Source organism: Brachypodium distachyon, chromosome 1 (genome assembly GCF_000005505.3).
Source record: "Brachypodium distachyon strain Bd21 chromosome 1, Brachypodium_distachyon_v3.0, whole genome shotgun sequence".
In the NCBI taxonomy this organism is placed as follows: domain Eukaryota; kingdom Viridiplantae; phylum Streptophyta; class Magnoliopsida; order Poales; family Poaceae; genus Brachypodium; species Brachypodium distachyon.
Window position 1 is genome coordinate 21,581,606 of NC_016131.3, and position 21,639 is coordinate 21,603,244.

The 21,639-nt window shown below is 49.0% G+C and overlaps 3 protein-coding genes and 1 pseudogene across 3 annotated transcripts; 2 read left to right on the plus strand and 2 right to left on the minus strand.

The window, feature by feature from the left end:
- The first annotated feature begins 4,811 nt into the window (after positions 1 to 4,811).
- Positions 4,812 to 8,275, plus strand: LOC100828269 (probable 5'-adenylylsulfate reductase 1, chloroplastic). Its single transcript, XM_003562994.4, has 6 exons — positions 4,812 to 4,992; positions 5,284 to 5,581; positions 6,699 to 7,047; positions 7,139 to 7,276; positions 7,376 to 7,693; positions 7,787 to 8,275. Exons 1-6 carry the CDS (start codon positions 4,935 to 4,937, stop codon positions 8,015 to 8,017), a joined length of 1,392 nt encoding a protein of 463 aa, XP_003563042.1. The 5' UTR covers positions 4,812 to 4,934; the 3' UTR covers positions 8,018 to 8,275.
- Positions 8,276 to 9,077: 802 nt separating this feature from the next.
- LOC100828571 (lon protease) lies at positions 9,078 to 10,457 on the plus strand. The gene has a single exon (XM_003562995.4). The coding sequence runs from the start codon at positions 9,124 to 9,126 to the stop codon at positions 10,105 to 10,107; it is 984 nt and encodes a 327-aa protein (XP_003563043.2). The 5' UTR covers positions 9,078 to 9,123; the 3' UTR covers positions 10,108 to 10,457.
- An 839-nt stretch (positions 10,458 to 11,296) lies between these two features.
- On the minus strand, positions 11,297 to 12,896 carry LOC100828870 (ribosomal RNA small subunit methyltransferase, mitochondrial). The gene is made up of 2 exons (XM_003562996.4): positions 12,478 to 12,896; positions 11,297 to 12,384 (listed from the first exon to the last, which is right to left on the minus strand). Exons 1-2 carry the CDS (start codon positions 12,832 to 12,834, stop codon positions 11,656 to 11,658), a joined length of 1,086 nt encoding a protein of 361 aa, XP_003563044.1. The 5' UTR covers positions 12,835 to 12,896; the 3' UTR covers positions 11,297 to 11,655.
- A 7,733-nt stretch (positions 12,897 to 20,629) lies between these two features.
- On the minus strand, positions 20,630 to 21,531 carry LOC104582061 (annotated as a pseudogene).
- Between the last annotated feature and the right edge of the window lie 108 nt (positions 21,532 to 21,639).

Below are 21,639 nucleotides of genomic sequence, written 5' to 3' on the forward strand. Positions count from 1 at the left end.
CTTATTCAAGGAAAGCCGTGCGAAAAACCCTGACAAAGAGCATACACAGGAACCGAATAAACAAGCTGCAAACGCAAAGACGAAGACCTCCTCCGCTCCAACGACGCCGAACAGGGAACGACTCCTCGCGCCATAAGAAGGTAGGTAGAGCAGGGCTTCTTCGAAGACCGAAGACATAAAAGGTTGCCCCGACGGGAGCGGCTCACGCATCGGCAAGCCCGTGTAGCACGAAGTTGCCCTCCCTGGTCAGGACTCATACCAAGCCCACCGCATCGAGCAAACTCTGCCGCCAAACGAGAGCTCCAAAGGCAACGCCTCCAAGGAGGATACGGCGTCCGAGGATGCCGTCGTTACCCGACCCGGACATCGAGTCAGAGCTATCGCTCGGAGGCACCTCGCTTGCGAAGGGTGGGATGTGGCGGAGCTACACAATGACGCCTTCAAGAAGTAAAACGATGTCCACAGACGCCATAGGTCCTGACCAGGGGCCACCACATCATTGCGAGCGACAACGAAGCTAGCCGAGCTCCGTGCGCCAAAACCGCCATCGGGCACCGGCCAGGGCGCCGCAACCGCCCCACGCACCGGATCTGGCCACCCTACCCTCGGATCTGTCCACTCGAGAAGCAGAAGAGGGCAGCGTGGCCGTGGCCCGCCAGGCCCAGATCTGGCCGGCACCTCTTCGCCGGCGGCGGCCCAGCGCCACCACGCGGCCAGATCCGCGCGGCCCTGCACTTGCAGAACCACCACACGCCGCCCCGGACAGGCCCGCCGCTCCTGGCCCCGGCGGACACCCTGCAACACCACGCCCCCACTGCCACCCGCGCCGCCACCCCTCGGCAGCCCCACCACCGCGCTGCCACACCATGCCCGCACGCCCTTAGGGCCGACGCCACCACGCCACCATGCCCGCAGGCCGAAACCGCCCCGTGTCGCGGCCGGGGACGAGAGGAAACCGCCCCGTCGGCACGTCCTCCGGCGGCTGCAGTACGAGGGGAGGGGAGGCTACGCCGGCGGCGGCGGGGGTTTCTCCCGTTTCGCCAGAGGAGGGCAGCGCGCAGGGGGGGGATACATGCTGGCTCTATACTGGGCATGTACATTGAATGGAGATGCAAGAGCACTTTGAGGACATCTCAAAGATACATGCCTGGCAAATTAACTTATCCATGTTGTATGTGGTCCCTTGTGTTTGTCCGCGTAAATAAAAAGCTTTGACATCCTTAGCTGCTCATAGTGGGAGTAACATAGGTGGTAACATAAGTGCCAATTAAGTAAATTTAGTGATGTGGCATGTTATTAAGACTGGCCACAGTGGCGAGTAACTTAGAATAGTAACATACGTATGAGAATTGTTAATCTGCTTCTGAGAGTGCACAGCACGCTAGTTTGCTTTCTAATTCATGTCAAGAAGAAAGTACGAAAAGATGATAATCTGGAAGAGCTCTTTTGCCAAAAACCTGACACCAATCTCAATTCTCAAAGCACAATTGATAAGTGGATGTGCCACATCTATGTGTGATATGTCTTTTCTGCCGTATTTTCCTAACAAAATATGTGAGATATGCCTTTTTCGCCGTATCTTCCTAACAAAAGGTGACAAGAGAACTAGAGAAGTAAGCATTTCTTTTAAAAAAAGAGAATCAAGCTAACATATTTCAATAATTTTGACAGTGGCGTTATGTTCTTATTAGTAGTATAGCACGTTGTTAGCTCTGTTGCAGATATAAGGTGTCGTTTGACAAAGATTTACTCAGTCACCTTGTGATTTTTGTAATACAAACCATAACCATAAACAAATATTAGTGAATACAAATACAATGATATAAATTTTATGTCACAAAAAATGTACTCCATTCGTCCCATATTAAGTGCCGAAATATTACATGTATCTAGACGTATTTTAGTATCTAGATACTTAATATTTGGACAAATTTGAATCACTTAACGGAGGTGTATATTAATGGAGTAAATGTTGGTCAAAAGCTCTGTTAAAAATTATGTGCCTTACATTTTGAAATGGAGGGAAATACAAAACACCCCGTCTGCACAGTGTGGTCCACATCAACGTTAGTTTGGTGCAGATCAATTCGTATTGCCTCAACATTTTGGAATTAGAGGTGCAACGTGGCAACTCTTAGGGTACCCTTTGACCTTTCTTAGTTAAAACCAACGAATTAGTTTTCTAAAAAGTTGTGTCATTTTAAAATTTTACTTTCTCCGTTCAACAAAGGATGTCTCAATTTTGACTAAATTTGAATGTATCTATACACTAAGTCAAATTTACATACATTCAAATTTTGAGAAACTTAAGACATACTTTGTTGGACGGAGTGAGTAGTTTATTTAGTTGAAGCAAGAAGGATCAAACGGTATTCTGAAGGCCACAATTTTGCAGACCGCATGGCATTCTCTTATCACTGGCGACACACACCGCAAGGCGGACGCCATGTTCCAGACCATGGGAATGGCTTTGGCTGGACGGAGTTGGCCTACATTGACTCATTTGGCACTCCGGACAATTAAATCCAACGATGTCGACCTGCGTCAACAGCCAAAAGGGATCTATCCGGGATTCCTTTGAGCTGATTAAATTAATTATACAGCGTACTTCTTCCGTTCAACAAAAAATGTCTCAAATTTAACTTAATTGAAATACATCTATACATTAAGTCATGTTTAGATATATTCAAATTTTAACAAAATTAAGACATCTTTTGTTTGACGGAGTAGTTTATTTTTCAGATGTTGGCCTGCAAGATTTTGGCTGTTCGCATTCGTAAAGCAATAGGCGCGCGCGACGCGACTAGAACGCGACGTTCGTCCACACAAGCAACTAACCTTCGCATCAGCCCGATCGCAATTAGCGATGAGCAGCTGATTTTATTTTTTTTGAATGAAGCAGCTGATATTTTTTTTTGGTAATCTTCTGCGGTTGCTCCTGACGGCAGTCAAGACACTGGTTGGTGAGTAAGTACGTTAGGAATTCGTAAACGCACTTGGTGACTTCAGTGTCGTCACGCTCTATGTAAGCGATAGCGTAGCTGTTTTTCTGTGCGGAATAAAAATGCTAGAATAGCCTGGGTAGTAGTAGTACATATCGGATCAACTTCTAATTATTTGGTAGAAGTCATATTTTAAGTTTTCTTTTTCTTTCGAATATGCATGTAATACATGCTAGGAACTTAGTCTTGCAAGTTTACATTAAAAATATTTATTTGCGAGTTGTGTGAAAATCATAAGATGTAATGTACACAACTTGTACTGTAGCAACTTGTCATGTAGGAGTGCATTGTTTTGTGTTTTTTTGCACCGCCAACAAGTGATCATATTTCTTGCGGAAATTTTCAAGGCCAACTTAACTTTCTCATAATCGCTACTGCAAAACAGTAAATAAATGACGAGGCTTAAACCCTCACTTGTCAACAAATATGGGACGTACCAGTAACCATTCATCAAATCACCACCGATGGGCAAAAGAGCCACTATGGCCAACCTCCCCAGTGCCTGACAAAGGTTGGACGGCGTAAAAGTTTTTAAAAATCTTAAAATGTGTCCCACGACACCATCAAATGTGTGTGTGATATGTCTTGTTGATCCACTATATTTTCCTAAGATAAATTGTCTCAAATTTCGGAGGAGTACTCTGTAACATATTTCAACAACTTTGAATGCCTTTCTGCTGTATTTTCCTAGCGTAAGATAACGAAAGAAGTGAGCAGTACTAAAAAAAATAAGAGAAACACACTAGCATATTTCAACAATTTTGAACAGTAGCACTCGGTTATTATCCAGCCGTCTAGTACTATCTCTGATCCATATTAATTGTTGAAATATTACACGTATCTAGACGTTTTTCAGTTATCGATACATCCATATTTGGGAAAATTTGAGATAATTAATATGAATCGAAGGGAGTACATCCTATGTTTCTAAATGCAAGATGTTTTAACTTTGTCCTAAAATAATTTTATTAAAGTTTGATCAAATTTATATTAAAATCATCCGCATCTGTAATTCTTAATTACTCCCTCCGTCCGGAATTACTTCTTGAAATATTACATGTATCTAGACGCTTTCTAAACATAGATACATCCATGTTTTGGCAAATTAGAGACAAGTAATATGGGTCGGAGGGAGTAGCTTTATTAAACATGTCATCGTGATATACTCCCTCCGTCCAACAAAGGATGTCTCAAGTTTCTCAAAATATGAATGTATCTAGACATGACTTAGTGTATAGATGCATTCAAATTTAATCAAAGTTGAGATATTCTTTGTTGGACGGAGAGAGTATTTGATTTGAAAAAACTAAGTCATCTTATATTTAGAAATTTGTACTCCGTAAAATATTTTATACAGTACTCCCTCCGATCCATATTAATATAATATGGATCGGACGAAGTACTGTTTAGAAGCGGAAGCAGCAGCACAAAACAACCCGTCTGCACGCTGCGGCGGACATTAATATTCGTGAGGTACAGATCAATTCGTATTCCCCCAACATTGATAAACACCCAAGTTTAGATACCTGGCCAATGGCCTAGACGTGGCCCGTGAGGTATAGATCGTCGGACGCCCACATATCGAGCCAGCTCAGCGCCCACCGTGTCATATCCCTTGCCGTGTGGCGTCCACCCGCCATGGTCCTTCCCGGGGTGCCAAGTGACGCCACTGCTTCCATCGGCCAGGGAACCCTCTCGCGCGCCTGGCCAATAGAAGCCTTACACGTCGCCCCCCCCGGCTGCCGCTCCCGGAACCCGTCCAGGTTCAACGAACCTTGTCTCCCGCCCGAGCTATATGTAACCACTCAGCCCCATTCCCCCGTACGCCACAGAAAAACACAGCAGTCAAACAAAAACATTTGCCAACCAGGAGCATCATAATCCTCGGAATTCGAGAGGCGGAGGAGAAGGGCTTCTGAGGAGTAATAATCAATGGCTTCCGCTACTGCTTCCATCTCGTCGCACGCGATCGCCCTCCGCGATCTCAAAGGTGAGATTTCCTTCTTCCAGAGCTCCAATTTCTTGTATATTCCGATTCCGTTGCTTTAATTTTTGAAATTGAGGGTTTAGTGGGGAATGAAATCAAGCATGCTGCGTCCGACTTAGTTTCGAATTTGTGCCGGGTCGCATTTCCTCCAAATTTTCTTGACGATTTTGTGTCCAGTTGGTTCGAGCATTCCGCGAGATTCTTCCGCGAATTGCGCGGCTGTTCGTTGTGATTCATCGGCATTTGCCGTCAGAAATTCGCCCGTCTAAATTTCCTCTCTGTTTCCCCGTGCAGCCGCGAGGATTGGTGCCGTGAGGCAGCAAGTGGCCGCGGCCCCGGCGGCCCCGGCGGTGAGGTCCCAGCGCGCGAGGGCGGTGCGCCCGCTGTGCGCGGCGGAGCCGGCGAGGAAGCCGCTGTCGGCGTCCGCGGCCGCGGCGCCGGTGGCGCCAGTGTTGGTGGAGGAGGAGGCATCGGCCGTCCCCGCGGCCGTGGACTACGAGGCCCTGGCGCAGGAGCTGCAGGGCGCGTCGCCGCTGGAGATCATGGATCGGGCGCTCTCCATGTTCGGATCCGAAATCGCCATCGCCTTCAGGTGAGAACAGAGTCTACCTCGTACTGCTGCTAGTACTCCTCTCCTTCTCGTAGACCCCGTGGTATGGGATGTAATAGCAGGTTTCGGGTCCATGCGCCCGTTTTGCGCCGGTCGCCGTTAAGGTCGTCTAGTCTGACGTATGGTTCACGGTGAACTGGGTTTAGGCGATTCTTCTAGGCTTGGGCTCTGGAACCCGTGGCGTCTCGGTATCTTCCGAACGGGTGGCTGCGGACATTCCTGGTTCGCTTTGCTATCCTGATCCCGTGATCTGTAGCTCAATGAACGACCGTGAATTCACCGGCTTGGACAGTGGCGATGGATCCTGGTGCCACTGACAAGGTGGGTCAGCAGGATCGGCAGCCGTTGATATAGTTCATGTTCATGCCCAAGCTGCTGTAGGACGATAGTAGTAGGGCTCGAGTACTTCCAAATTAGAGTCATGATTTATTATTGTTATTTGGAGATAAACTAGTCGTAAATGGGTGGGGTGGGGTTGGCGACAAAACCGTGAAGCTACTGCCAATGTATCCAGACGAGTGAACGGAGCCGGGAGGCACGTCTAGGTACGTTCCAGCTGCTTTTCTGGGACTGTTCTTGGACAAGAGCTGGCTAGAATCATGCCCCACCAACCGAGCACAAGAGGGCAGAATATAGGGTGCTTGACTGTCGAACGGAACATGAGAAAAGACGGGGCGTCAAAAGTGGACAGCGGGGGGATAGATTCCGTGCCGTACATCACTTTCGATCTAGATCCGTGGTTAACACGAATGGTTAATGGTTTTATCAAATTAAGAACATTATCAAATTAACAAGAAACTTCCGAAAGGAGACTAGGAGAACGAAACGCAACTCGAAACCGTCGTGTGTGACCGGCTGACTGCTGTTTTTATCTGAGAGTGTATATTTCTCAGTTGCCTAAGAAAATCGTAGCGATCAATGAAGATTTTTTTATCCATCAGACTTATATTAATCTTACACGAATCTCAATGATTGAATCAAAAAGTTATCATTTGAGAAATAGCAAAACTGATTTATTTGTGGATCTACGAAGTTTTTTTTTTCCGGATAAGTGGATCTGAAAGTCTGACGTGTCAAACTCGGTGTTGGAATTGTGCAGTGGAGCCGAGGACGTGGCGCTGATCGAATACGCGAAGCTGACAGGGCGGCCCTTCAGGGTGTTCAGCCTGGACACGGGGCGGCTGAACCCGGAGACGTACCAGCTGTTCGACAAGGTGGAGAAGCACTACGGGATCCACATCGAGTACATGTTCCCGGAGGCCGCCGAGGTGCAGGAGCTGGTGAGGAACAAAGGCCTCTTCTCCTTCTACGAGGACGGCCACCAGGAGTGCTGCCGGGTGAGGAAGGTGCGGCCGCTGAGGAGGGCCCTCAAGGGCCTCAAGGCCTGGATCACCGGCCAGAGGAAGGACCAGTCCCCTGGCACCAGAGCCAGCATCCCCGTTGTTCAGGTATGAATGAATATATGATGATGCACAATGACTGATTGAATTTGCTTCATCTTCATGTTTCGGTTGTCTAATTGTGTGAATATCCGGCCAGGTTGATCCGTCTTTTGAAGGGCTGGATGGTGGAGCTGGTAGCTTGATTAAGTGGAACCCTGTGGCCAATGTGGAGGGCAAGGACATCTGGACCTTCCTCAGGACCATGGATGTCCCTGTGAACACCCTGCATGCTCAAGTAAGTGTGATGTTGCACTTCAGTTTCGTTTCTTCAGTTTGACGTAATACCAACCTATCAGCTAAATTGACCGTCGTGCACTGAACTTTGTGTTTTCAGGGATACGTCTCCATTGGGTGCGAGCCGTGCACCAGGCCCGTCTTGCCGGGGCAGCACGAGAGGGAAGGGAGGTGGTGGTGGGAGGACGCCACGGCCAAGGAGTGCGGCCTCCACAAAGGCAACATCGAGAAGGAAGGCCAGGCACCCAAGGTCGGCGTCAACGGCAACGGCTCGGCCGAGGCCAGCGCCCCGGACATCTTCCAGAGCCAGGCCGTCGTCAGCCTCACCCGCCCCGGGATCGAGAACCTATTGAAGCTCGAGAACCGCACCGAGCCCTGGCTCACCGTCCTCTACGCTCCATGGTGCCCGTACTGCCAGGTAATTAACATGGAGTTCGCAATCGCCAACAGATTTTTTCAAAAACTTGGAAGCATGGTTTGCTGAATCGAATCTGTGATGCGTGTTAAGCAGGCGATGGAGGCTTCCTACCTTGAGCTGGCAGAGAAGCTGAGCGGGTCGGGCGTCAAGGTGGCCAAGTTCCGCGCCGACGGCGAGCAGAAGCCGTTCGCGCAGGCGGAGCTGCAGCTGCAGAGCTTCCCGACGATCCTGCTGTTCCCCAGCCGCACCGCGAGGCCCATCAAGTACCCGTCCGAGAAGAGGGACGTCGAGTCGCTCCTCGCATTCGTCAACAGCCTCAGATGAGTGGGCAGAGAACAGGAGAACCATCGTTCTCTGCTGCATTGCACTCGTGCAATTGTACTCCGTATTTAGGAAGTAGAGGATGGTTCAAAACATCACACGGGATTGAGGGGGTCCGTCGAATGCAGCGGCTGCAAAAGCTGTATCCTGAAACTGAAACCCCTCCATTATAATGGGGTGGGGACTTTGTAGTTGTAGTTAGCATAAGAGAGGATTGTAAGGATAATTCCAATAAGAGAATAGTTTTGGAAATTTTGATCATATGCTCGGAGGCTTCACCAATGGAAATATCCGGCAGCATATTCTATGCACTCAGCATAAATTGCATGGCGGGTACACTAACTTGGCAAGGATGTTCACTTAAATTATTAACTTGAAAATCTGAAAAGTGGATCCATGAACTTGGCAAGTTGGTTCAAATTAGTCTAAATTAACGATTTCGGTCCAAACTATGCCACGCTTGACAGTGGGCCACACATGTAATGAAAAATGTCAAATGCGCTTAAAATCGGTTTTGGTTAAATTGAGAATATTAGTCTAAAGAAGTGTGGTTCTGCGAGAAAATTATCAAAAGTGTTGTTTCGTGAGAAGCTTGCCTGAAGAACTGTGTTTTCTTTGAAATTTACTCTTCTAATAAAGCTGGACGAAAACCTTTTCTCGAAAAATCAAACACTCAAATCGGAGCATAATAAATCTAGGGGCCTGATGTTCCAAACACATGTTGCCTGATCGCTTCCTAGACAGCTGTTCTTTCTTAGTATGTTTTTTTTCTTGTGAACTGCTGTTCTGTGTCTCTTATGTACTCCAGGAATCGTGGTTTCACCATGATTTCTTAGTTCATCATGTTTTTTATGGCAATTTCTCCGTTCATCTCATAAGTTGAATCAGTTCCATTCAACGGCCTGGTACTCTGCAGGTCAGTAGGCGGCTATGCCGGGCCGGACCAGGCCGAAATACTACGCCGAGCACTTGTCGTGAAAGCGGTGCCAAGTCTCTGTTCTCAAAAACAAAACTCAAAGAAGCTCAACCAAGGTAGATAAGCCTCCACGTGGACTCTTCCACGCCATCACCCCACCGCACCACACTGACAATTAACACTCTCTCTGCCAATGGGCCCAACTCCATTCTTCCCCAGAACAACAAAACCCCTGAAAAATCACCTCCCCCAAATCCACACGTTCGCCCTCCTCACCACCGTGGGGAAAAGTTCCCTCCGCTCCCTCCCAATGTCTCTCCTCCCTCAAATCCTCCCCTCGCCGCGCCCCCATCCCCACCTCGCCGCCTCCCACCACCCCTTCTCCCCCGCGCACGCATTCCGTCGGACGCCTCGCCTCCATGCGCCCGGCCACCGCCGCCGAGGCCGCCTCGCCGCGCCGGCGAACGCGTCCGGGGCCGGCTCGTCGCCGTCGCCCGACCAGTACCCGTCCGAGCCCGACGACGGGCTCGTGGAGCTCCCGCTATTCCCGCTCCCGCTCGTGCTCTTCCCGGACGCGACCCACGCGCTGCACATCTTCGAGTTCCGCTACCGCATCATGATGCACACGGTGCTCCAGACCGACCTCCGCTTCGGCGTCGTCTTCGCGGGCTCGGGCGGCGCGTCCGACGTCGGCTGCGTCGGGGAGGTCGTCAAGCACGAGCGCCTCGCGGACGACCGCTTCTTCCTCATCTGCAAGGGCCAGGAGCGGTTCCGCGTCGCCCGCGTCGTCCGCAACAAGCCCTACCTCGTCGCCGCCGTGCAGTGGCTCGAGGACCGCCCTCCCGCGGAGGCGCCGGCCCCAGGGGAGGACGCCGAGGCGCTCGCCGTCGAGGTCGAGGCGCTCATGCGCGACGTCATACGCATCGCCAACCGCCTTAACGGCAAGCCCGAGAAGGAGGTGGGGGACCTGCGCCGGGGGCTCTTCCCCACTCCCTTCTCCTTCTACGTCGGCAATACCTTCGAGGGTGCGCCCAGGGAGCAGCAGGCGCTGCTCGAGCTTGAGGACACCGCCGCGCGGCTGCGCCGGGAGCGGGACACGCTCCGCAACACTCTCAACTACCTCACCGCCGCGTCCGCCGTTAAGGATGTCTTCCCCTCGTCGCCGTCGTCGGGGTGAAGCACTCTTCCTCTCGCCTCTATCGCCAGGATGATAAGGAGTCTGTGGAGGGTATAGGACTAAACCTTCTTGTCACTCTTTTTCGCCTTCTCTTTCCCTTTGCCCACATAATTCCACGGGTAGGTTTTACTTCAATGTGGTTAGCATTTTAGCGTGTAAAATTGTATAATCTGGGTGTATCAACTCATGAAATGTGGGGCTATGAAGATGATCCATGGCACTGATAAGAATTTTGCACTATGAAAGCAATGCATCCAGGCTTGAAATAGGATGTAATTACTTGCTTGTCAGCTATTGAGCCTCCATCATAAATTCGAAGTGTATTACTCAATTGGAATTATGTTGTTCGACAAGATCAGCTTAGCATAGATTTAGTTTCAGTTATTCCTTTTATACAAGTTTGTTTCATTTATCCTGGTAAAAGATTCCACTGGCCCACTGCTAATTAATTTATCTAACGAATTAATTTCAGTAAAAGGGATATTGCGTATGTCATCTATTATTCATCTCCAGGGCTTCTGACGGCACATATAATGTGATGAAAGCATGTCACCAGTTTGGAAAAGGGGGTTCCAAATCCATTTGTCAAACATCTTTCTCTGGTTTTCAGTTTTGTAGAACCGTATGATCTCATAATAGGTGAAACCAAATAGTTCTGTCAGTTGCCAGTCACTTGATGATTTGATGGTGGCATAGCAATACGCTTTTCCGTCCAACTAGAAGAGCATTCTTTCCATCCATCAAGTAAAAAGTATATCCACTTTGATGAGAGAGAGTAGTAGCAGAGCTGCTGAAATTGTATCTTTTCAAAGAGGTTTTGTGCATGTTCAGCACTCAGGTAGGCTAAGAATGATTTCCATTGGACTAGCCAAGGTGAGGAAAGCGTTTAAACATCGCATCCTGATCTGACCTTAAGGTGGTTATTGTTTACAAGTCAATCTCGGTGAAACAGTCGCCGAAAATGCTTCTGCTGGACTTGCTTAATTTTATGCCCTGTCTGCTGGTACATGACTGTTTTCTTTTCGTGATGAAAACTGACTGTTTTCTGTGAGTTCTGTTATATTCGACCATTGCTTTTGTGCAATCCTAGCAATGCAACTGTGGATCCTGGTAACACTGTTTCATCAAGGAGTTCATAAACGTTAGCATGGTAAAAAGCGAGTGACTTTTAGCAAAGAGCGATAAACAGTTGACGATAATGGAAAATATGACTTTCTTAGTAGCGATATGTTTGAAGTTAAGTTGCATGAATATATGTTAGATGGATGGAACTGAATACTCTCTCCACATCTCTGAGCACATTGAGCCTACGCTTACGCTTTGACATACATCCATAGAGTGACAAACTCCTTTCTGTGCTGGTTCATGACGTACGGTCATGTGGCAGCTTCTTATTAAGTTGCTGTTTCTGTCAAGGTCTCAAGGAGCGTCTTTCTGAGAAATTGATCATTTTCATGCCGCGAGTGGTCGCGAGCCACCAACTGCCGCACCAGTAGAAACCTCAGCTGCTCATCAGTAGATTGAATGGCAAATCAGAAATGGGATGTGCTACTGAAACCATACCCCTCGCTCGTTCAGCAGCCTGAGCAAACGTAGGAGCTCGTCGTTTGAAAGCTGCGACGGTCTCTTCCCTGCAAGCTCGGTTGACTCCAATGCATTGGCTATCCTCTCCTTGAATGCGCCAACATCTTCCTTGTTGAAACCAGCTACCACATCACTGCGGCCATTGTCATCATTACCATCGTCATCACTGCAGGCTTCATCATTATCGTCGTCAAGAACACCAAGGATGACACCCCTACCTGGGGCATCGTCTGCGCATCTCTTGGTTCTATGAGACCGCTTGAAAAGCTCCAGGATCTTCCTCTTCTGCTTGAAGATGGCACCAAGGGTCTTGTTCTTCTGGCCGAAGCACTCCCTGGTGAAGGCAAGCCACTCAGCAAGGTCGGCCTCAGGCATGTCCACCCTCGGCCGTATCTCAACCAGGGAGGAGTCTACCCTGGGCATGGGCACGAAGTCCCTCTTGCTCACGTCCATGAGCAGCCTCGTTTCCGCCACCATGTGAACATTGGCTGCCAGACGGTTATACTCGGAGTCGCCCGGCTTGGCCACGAGCCGCCGCGCAAACTCCTTCTGCAGCAGCAGTGTCGCTGTACGAAACCGGTAGGTGCCAAACAGCAGCTTCGCGATCAGCGGCGAGGAGATCCCATATGGAATGTTGGCCACGCAGACGTCAAACTCCGGGAAGTCGGTCTCGACGGCATCCCCCAGGATCACCTGGCAACAGAGAAGAAAGGCCCGTTCATCATCCTGGAGCGGCTTCTCTTAGGCATTTGATCGAGCAGGTGGTAGGCACCGCGGGAAACGCACCGTGAGCTTGTGCGCGAGGTTGAGCGCGCTGGCGCGCGCCGTGACGGCGTCGACCATGCGCGGGTCGATCTCGACTGCAGAGACTCGTGCGGCTGGGGAGGCGAGGAGGCGGGCGGTGAGGTTGCCGGTGCCGGGGCCGACCTCGAGTACGGCGTCGCCCGGGCGGAGCGCGGCGTGGCGGGCGATGGCGTCGAGGACGCGCGGGTTGGTCAGTAGGTGCTGCCCCCGCGGCTTGTGTAGCCGGAACCGTCCGTCCCACGCCTCCGACGCCGGCGACGAGGAGGAGGAGGAGGAGGCGCAGAAGGAGCCGAGACGGGCGACGTGGCGGGCTCGCAGGTTGGAGACGGCGCGGTTCATGTCCGGTTTTGTTCGGCTCTAAACGTAGGGTAGCAAGGCAAAAACAAGCCAACAACCGCGAGAACCGGCTGCTGCTTCGGGCTTGGGTTTTTTCGAAGAAGGGATCGATTGATTAATATTTTTAGAACAACCATCTGAACAACAACAATAGTCACGGAGCCAAGCATAAAGTTGATCGAGAAAAACTAAAATCGGATAAACCAAAAGTTACGCGAAAAAAACATTTGAAGCCAACTATCTAGCTGCAGCTGCGTCGATCGCATCCTGACAATTCTTTGAATCTCTAGTGATAAAACAAAAAAAAAAGTAAAATGCACGGGTCCTAAAACTATTCGATGTGTGTCAAGTGAGTCCTAATTCTATCAAACTGCATATTTGAATCCTAATTGTTTGTAAGTTATTCACGCGTGGTCCTATTCAAGCCCAACCCGCTGCTGACTAGCCAGGTGGCAAGCTGACTGCTGCCACGTCGGCCAAGATCGTTGGGCGGGAGTTTTCCCGCCGTTCCTGTGGTCTGGAATTGTGCAGAAACCCCCTTATAAAGAATGAAGACTGCAGTTGGCAAATTCTCTCCCATTCTCTCTCATATCTTCTCTTCTTCTCGTTGCTTGAGCCACCCGTGTTGCCGCCCCCAGCCTCTACCGCCGGCCCCTTCAGAGTTCGCCAGAGGGGAAACCCTAGAATCGCCTGCCGTGTCGCCTCTGCTCCGAGCGGGGTAGGGAGAATCGGGGAAAGGACCGTGAAATGAGTAAAATTTAAAGGTTAGGCGTATTTGTAATTTTTAGCGACTCCGCGGTTAGCCAGCGTGGTAGTCAACTTGCCACTTGGCCAGTCAGCAACGGCTCGGGCTCGACTAGGACCATGCGTGAACAATGTACAAAGAATTAGGATCCAAATATGTACTTTGTTAGAATTAGAACTCACTTGGCACACCTCGAATAGTTTTAGGACCTGCGGTGTATTTTACTCAAAAAAAACTGCGCTGCATGATCTATCCATCCCATCGGGTGAGAACTTGAGATCGTTTAACGCGCGGTGACCGATGAGAAAGATGACCAAAATCACGAAATTACGAACCCGGGAGATCCACAAGCTCCATGGAGTAGAACCATAACACTGAATCCAGAACAGGGATGGAGCCGGGAGACTTTCAATTCATGTGTCGACGCCTCCACTGTCAGGACACCGTCGTCAAAGACACACAAAACCTTCTTGGGAGGTACTAAAATTCTATGCCAGATGTTGATCCATGGTTCTCCTCACCTCCTCGGAGACCTTCAATTCATGCGTCGCCACCTCCACTGTCAGAACGCCATCGTCAAGGACACACAAAAGCTTCTTGGAAGGCACTAAAATTCTATGCCAGATGTTAATCCGTGGTTCTCCTCACCTCCTGATGTGAAATTCACAATCAGATGTGAGGGGAATTGATGGAGATCGAAACGGTGATGGCTGGGGTTCCGTCCGCCTCTCTCTCTTCCGTGCACCGAATTGATTACCACATTGTACGTAATCCTCTGCAGATATGTGGTTGACTAGTTGCACTCGACCCGAGCGTGAAATGTGCGTCGCACAATGTCTCAGGCTGCCATTGTGGTTGTACACTAAAAAAACTTGAAAAAGCCTATTTTTCTTTAGAAAGAACTATATACCCCAATGCTCAAATTTCACCCCAAACTCAAATCTAATATATTTTTCATCCTTATCTTGTGAAAACCAGATTAATCTCCGCCTAAGCAGTATTATGTCCTTAATAGGCCAATTTGAGGCGTTTTTGGCTAATTGTTTTGCCGGCCAGGACAAAAGCAGGCTAGTGACATGGTTTATCAAGATGGCTTGCAGAATGAGGCATCCGAGGTGATGGGTGTGGATCTCACACACCTTGGGGCCGGGGAAAGAAATAATTTAGGATTGTGATAATGTGACACTTGTCTTACTAAGATATTGTCTAACCTAGAGGCGAAAATGACGGAGCGTGAAACAGGCGAAACGACGGGCGAAATTGAAGACGACGAGGGGCCTGCCACGGCAGTCGCCGGCGGCTTAGGCGTATCACTGACAGATCTTGGAGCCGGGGCCCCAAACCGGCCGGAGGCCGGGAGCAAAATCCCTGGTTCTGCTACGGCGGCTGGAGGGGATGGGAGACGCGACGAACCTCGGATCGCCACGAGCAGTGGACCGGAGATTTCTCTGGATCTACTCATGGCGGACCGGAATCTCTTTAGGAGGAGGATGCTGGAACTTATTAAGGACGAGGCCGCGTCGGGATGCTCCGTGCGGCGTCCTGTAGAACGCGAGGCGGACCTGCTGCCCGAAGTTCGTGAGCTGCAACAAAATTTTGAAGAACTACTCCAAGCCGACATCAACAAGTACAAGCTCGCAACAAAGGTATCCCCTGCAAACTCCCATGGTAGTGGCAGCACCTACTGTGGAATTCACGCCATTGTTGCTGATGATGGAGTCCGAGGCCATACCCCTCTGTATGTTACACCTGCTGCTTTGGAACGGGACCAAACCTCTCAAGGAGAGACATACCTTGTTGTCACAATTCAGCCGGAAAGTAAATGTGAAATGAATCAGCTTGCTATTGGGATTGATTCCAGTCTAATCTGGGCGCATCAGCATTCTGCGATAGTTGAGAAAATTCAGTCAGATGTCTGCTACATTTTGGCTTCAGAAGAAAACAACCTTCAGTCGGACCACAGTTTCAGAACTAATTGCAGCAAGCAATTTGCATGGTTAAGAACAAAATCAGACATCCACGTAGAATGGGGCATGAAAGGAGGAAGAAAACCACCGACTGATGCTTTCTACCATGACCCGGGCGGATACTTGAGGTCACGCAAGCGGCTTGTAGCTGCAGATGGCCTTGTTAATTATGCAGATGGGAACAAAAGCTACAGTCAAGAGGGAAGCGTCTGCGATAAAGTTCTCTTGCTGGAAAATACAAAGCCAAGTGAACATGGGGGAGGGGTGATCTCAACCCCGGAGAAGAATCAGCCACCTAAACGTACGAAGATGATTGGGGACAGTGACATCTTAGCTCACTTTATTTTGGCTAGCTCCCGAGAGGAGCCGTGCCCATAATCAATGAAGATCATGAGCTGGAACTGCCGGAGCATGGCCACGTCCCGCGCAGTTCGTTCGCTTCTGGATCTCCAGAGGCAAATAAAACCAGATTTGATTTTCCTGTCTGAGTCACATTTGGGAAAAGCTAAGGCAAAAAAATTGGTTCGTAAGTTGATGTTTGATGAGATGTTGATCCATGAGAGCGATGGTCACAGTGGTGGTCTGTTGCTCATGTGGAAGAAGGAGTGAAAATTAAAGTCCATGACATTACAGCAAATTTCATTGATGTTGCTGTGAAGGACGTCGTGGAGTGGAGGTTAACTGGTTTTTATGGGGAGCCGAAGTGGGAGGACAAATACAAATCGTGGGATTACTTGCGTGATCTCCATGGCAGGAGGGATTCTGCTTGGCTGGTCTTGGGTGATTTCAACGAGATTCTTTTCTCGTGGGAGAAGGATGGCGGAGTGCCCAGAGCGTTGAGGTATATGCAGGCGTTTCAGGATTGTCTGAATTCCTGTTCGCTGGAGGATCTGGGTTATACGGGGGATGTTTTTACCTGGTGCCGTGGGAGAATTCGGGAGAGGTTGGATAGAGCTATTGCTAACGAGGCTTGGAATGAGCTTTTCCCTTTTGCTAAAGTGGTAAATGAGGGGATGACAAAGAGTGACCACCGTCCGGTTACCGTCGACACCCAGTATCTTGCCGGAGTCCACTTGTCTGGCGGCCCGACCGTTCGCCGGTTTGAGGCAAGGTGGCTGGAGGAAGAAACTGTAAATCAAATTGTTCAAAATGCTTGGAATAGAGCCTGTGCTAGCGGTGTGGGGCCCAAACTCATGCAGAAAACGTTAAAAGTCCATGAAGAGCTGCACGCTTGGGACAGACGGGAACTAAAGGCACCGCGGAAAAAAATTGAGAACCTCAAGAGAACGTTAGAAGAGTTACGTCGAGGCCCTATTACTCACGAATCCTTGTTTGATCAAAAGGAGATCCTGCTTAAAATTGAAGTTTTGTTGGAGCAAGAAGAGATCCATTGGATCCAAAGAGGGCGGGCAAATTGGATACGGCATGGAGACAGTAGCACAAAGTTTTTCCATAATTTTGCCAGTTCTCGTAAGAAGACCCGGATCTTATTGATGAAGCGGGTGTGAAGTGGGAAGACCCGGATGGCATGAGCAACCTGATTAAATCTTATTTTTCTGGTTTGTTCCACTCGGAGGTTGATGAGTCAGATGATGATGTTCTTCAAAAGGTGAAAAGGAAGGTAACGAATGAAATGAACGCTTCCCTGTTAGCTCCGTTTACAGAGGAAGAAGTGAAGAAAGCTTTGTTCCAGATTGGTGATCTTAAAGCTCCTGGACCGGATGGCTTACATGCTCTATTCTATAGGCGTTTCTGGAGCTTGTTGGGAGACGACCTTACTAGTGAAGTGCTAGAAGCCGTCAATACTGGAGTAATACCGGAGGGGTGGAATGATACAATGATTGTGCTAATTCCTAAGGTGGAAAATCCTGACAATTTATCTCAATTTAGACCCATTAGTCTCTGTAATGTGGTCTACAAAGTGATCTCAAAAATGTTGGCGAATAGACTTAAACTGATTCTACCTGAAATTATTTATGAGCATCAGAGTGCCTTAGTACCAGGACGTCTCATCACGGATAATATACTTATGGCCTATGAGTGCATTTACTCAATAAAAAAGAAGAAGGGGAAGAAGGGATACTGTGCAGTAAAATTGGACATGCACAAGGCCTATGATCGGGTAGAATGGTGCTTTCTGAAGAAGATAATGTTGAAGTTGGGCTTCGCAGAGAGATGGGTGAATCTTATTATGGCTTGTGTCTCTTCTGTTAAATACTCGGTCCGTTTTAATTCTAATTCCACTTAAGTGTTTACACCTATGAGGGGCATCCGTCAAGGAGACCCCTTATCACCTTATTTGTTTCTCCTTTGTGCAGAGGGGCTATCTGCTTCGCTTAATGACGCTGAACACTCGGGAGAATTAACAGGCGTTTGGGTCTGCAGAGTTGCGCCGGTGCTTTCACATCTGTTGTTCGCCGATGACTCGTTGATCCTAATGGAGGCGGATGTCCAGAATGCAAATACCTTGAAGCAGATTATGGACTCTTACTGTGCTAGCTCGGGACAGCTTGTCAGCGTTGCAAAATCGAGTGTCTTCTTTAGCCCCAATACAAGAGTTGAGGATAGAGCGGAGGTATGTGATGTTTTGAACATACTCACAGAATCATTAAATGATAAATACCTTGGTCTGCCTGCCATCGTAGGAGTGGATAGAAGTGATTGTTTCAAGTACTTGGTGGAACGTGTGCAAGCTAAAACTAGTGTATGGAAGGAGAAGATGTTCTCCAGGGGGGGGAGGAGGTCTTATTCTATGCGGGTGTTCACGATGACAGTATTCAAGATCTCGAAAAACATTTGCAAGGGAATTTCTGATGCTATTTCGCAGTACTGGTGGGGCGATGATGACGAGCACAAAAAAATTCATTGGCTTGCTTGGTGGAAACTTTGTATTCCGAAGTGGAGAGGAGGTATGGGGTTCAGAGATTTGCACACTTTTAATATGGCGATGTTGGCTAAACAGTGTTGGCGCTTGTTGGAACGGCCTGATTTCCTTTGTGCTCGTGTGCTTTGTGCAAGGTACTATCTCGATGGTAATCTGTTAAAAGCAAAGATCAAGAGTGGTAGTTCTTTCACCTGGCGGAGTGTTCTCTCGGGGATGGAGAACTTTAATCGCGGCTGTATTTGGCGTGTGGGGGATGGTACACAAATTAATATATGGAATGATCCTTGGATCCCATCCAGTCCATCGAGGAAAATTATGATGCCGAGAGGGAATGGAATGCTTGATAAAGTATCGGAGCTGATAAATCCGATTACTGGAGCTTGGGATGAGGTGTTGATCAGAGATATTTTCTGGCCCATTGATGCTAATCGTATTCTTGAGATTCCTCTGCCCCCTCTATTGATGGAAGATGTTGTTGCCTGGCATCACACGAAGAATGGATTATTTTCGGTCCATTCAGCTTATCATGCTGAATGGGATTACTAGTTCGGGAGGAAGGAAAGAACTGTTTTAGGTGTTGGTCGATCGGAGGTCAATCCTGTGTGGAAGAAGTTGTGGAGCCTGCGGATACCGGCTAAGATAAAAATATTTGGATGGAGAGGCCTCCACGGCTTGATCCCTTGTCTTGGGTTGTTAGCAAATAGACACATTAACCCTCTTAGTGGCTGCCCAGTTTGTGAGATGGGATGCGAGGATATCATGCACATGATTTTCACTTGCCAACGAGCTCGCTTGGTTTGGCAGCGTCTGGGTGTTCTAGAAGTGATAAATGAGGCTGCTGCTTTGGATAGATCAAGAGCAGTAGCACTTAATCATATCATTTGTTCTAAGGGGGCCTGGGATCCGCTTGGAGGTGTTGGCCTGCCTGAGCTTATTTTTACAGGTGCCTGGTACATTTGGTGGGAACGCAGGCAGCTTGTCCGTGATGAGGTTGTGCAAACACCACAGAGATCTACCATGGCCATCGGTGCCTTGGCGACAAACTCATGGCGTGGCTCGAAGAAAAAGGCTGAGGTCAACCGTGATGGCTGGACTTGTCCGCCGGAAGGACTCCTGAAAATTAATGTCGATGCGGCGTTCAGTGATGATGAGGGAAGAGGGAGTGCAGGCGTGATCGTCAGAGACTCCCATGGCAAATTTATCGCAGCAGCATGTCGGCACATCCCTTTCGTCGTGGATTGACTAATGGCTGAAGCTTATGCACTTCGAGATGGCTTATTCTTTGCACAGCAGTTGGGACTTAATAACTTCATCATCCAGTCGGACAACTTACAGGTGGTGGAGACGATGCTTGATGACGGGTTCTCCGCAACAACTGCTTCTGCTATTTTTCTTGATAGTAGAATCCTCTTCTCAGGTTTTAGTAAGGCTTCAGTGGAGTTTTGTCATCGAGAAGCCAATGCGGTAGCTCATGAGATTGCTAAGAATTGTTTTCTTACTAGATTCTCTTGTGTTTGGGACGATGATCCCCCTAGCTTTTTATTGCCTGTGTTGGTTAACGATGTAAGTCTATTTGATGATCAATAAAGCTAGCCGAATGGCATTGCCTCAAAAAAAAGATATTGTCTAACCTTATTTTTATGGAAAAAAAGAGAAATTGGACCTAATGTTCATTTTTCTCCAAAAACATAAGGAATCAATGTGACTCCTAAGGAATCATTTCGTTTATTTCTTGCAAAAATGCATCTAAAATGGATTTTCGTATGAAAATCCACTAAATCGAATGAGGCCTGAACCCGTCTAAGAAGAAACTACCTAGGCATATCATGCTTCCCTTAACACAATGTTTTAAAAGAATTATTCCATCAACATGTGACAAATGTGATCCAATCATAACCATAAGCAAGTGCTCCCTCAGTCCCATAATTCTTCTCGTGATTTTAGTTCAATGATATAAATTTGAGTAAAATGCATCAGGGGTCCTAATTCTTTCGCAAATGTCCCAAGTTAGTCCTAAATCTTTGAAACTGCATATGTTAGTCCTAATTGTTTCATAAGTGGTTCATCTCGGGTCCTATGGTGGCTCTGGCGCGTGCCTGGTACCTACGGGGCTATTTCGGCCCACTCGTCAGGTGCCAGCGGGGAACGTTTTTTGCAAATAACCCCCTGCCGCCTTTTTGTCTTCTACCCCATGAGCCCCACTCATCCTCCTCCTCTTCTCCTCACTCCCCCTCCTTCTATCTTTTGCCGGCATGGTGTCTTCCGCAGCGGGGAAGGAGACGGCTGCCATCGGGATCAGCGGACGAGCTGCTCTCCTCGCCGCTGCGGTGGCTACCCCTCTCCGGCGAGAGCCCCCGGTTGTTGACCACACGGTAGGAGCGCCTGGGCGGCGGCACTGATTGGGGGTGACGCCTGCTTCTTGTGGCGGCGCGGAATGATCCCGGTGAGCCAGGAACGACTCTTTCACTCCTTATTATCGCTTCCTCCCTTATCCTTGTCGACCTCCGATCTGTGGTGGTGGTGGTGGTTGCCATTGCCAAAGAGCATGGCGAGCACGAAGAATTTCCCGGCGCGGGGCTTATCGTACCCGACGTCGCCTTCCACGAGCGCGGCATTGCCGCCGTCGTAAGCCGAGGCGGGGCCCACCTGCGACGTCCGTAAGAAGAGCAGGCTCGGGTGGTTCCTGAGTGTGCCGCCGGAGGAGTCCGGCTTCCTTCGGGACATGTACGTCAAAACGGACCTCGGGAACGCTGGGGAGGGAGGGGGGGGGGGGGGGAGGGGGCGCTGCCACCACAATAGCCGCTGGGGGTGGAGGAGTAGGTGTCGGTCGTGCCGCGGTTCATCCTCCGCCGATTAGGGTTCAGGCAATGGAGTGAGGAGAAGAGGAAGAGAATGAGGGGGGTGGGGCTCACGGGGTAGAAGACAGAAGGAGGCAGGGGGTTATTTGCAAAAACCGTTCCACGTCGGCACCTGACGGGTGGGACCAAATAGCCACGTAGCACCATGCACACACTAGAGCCATTATAAGACATGGGATGAACCCCTTATGAAACAGTTAGGACTAAAATGTGCAGTTTCAAAGATCTAGGACTAACTTGGGACATTTGCGAAAGAATTAGAACCTCTGATGCATTTTACTCTATAAATTTTACTAACATCAATTATATATCAATAAAGTAATCTCTCATTTTTTACATATGTTGGCGTATTTG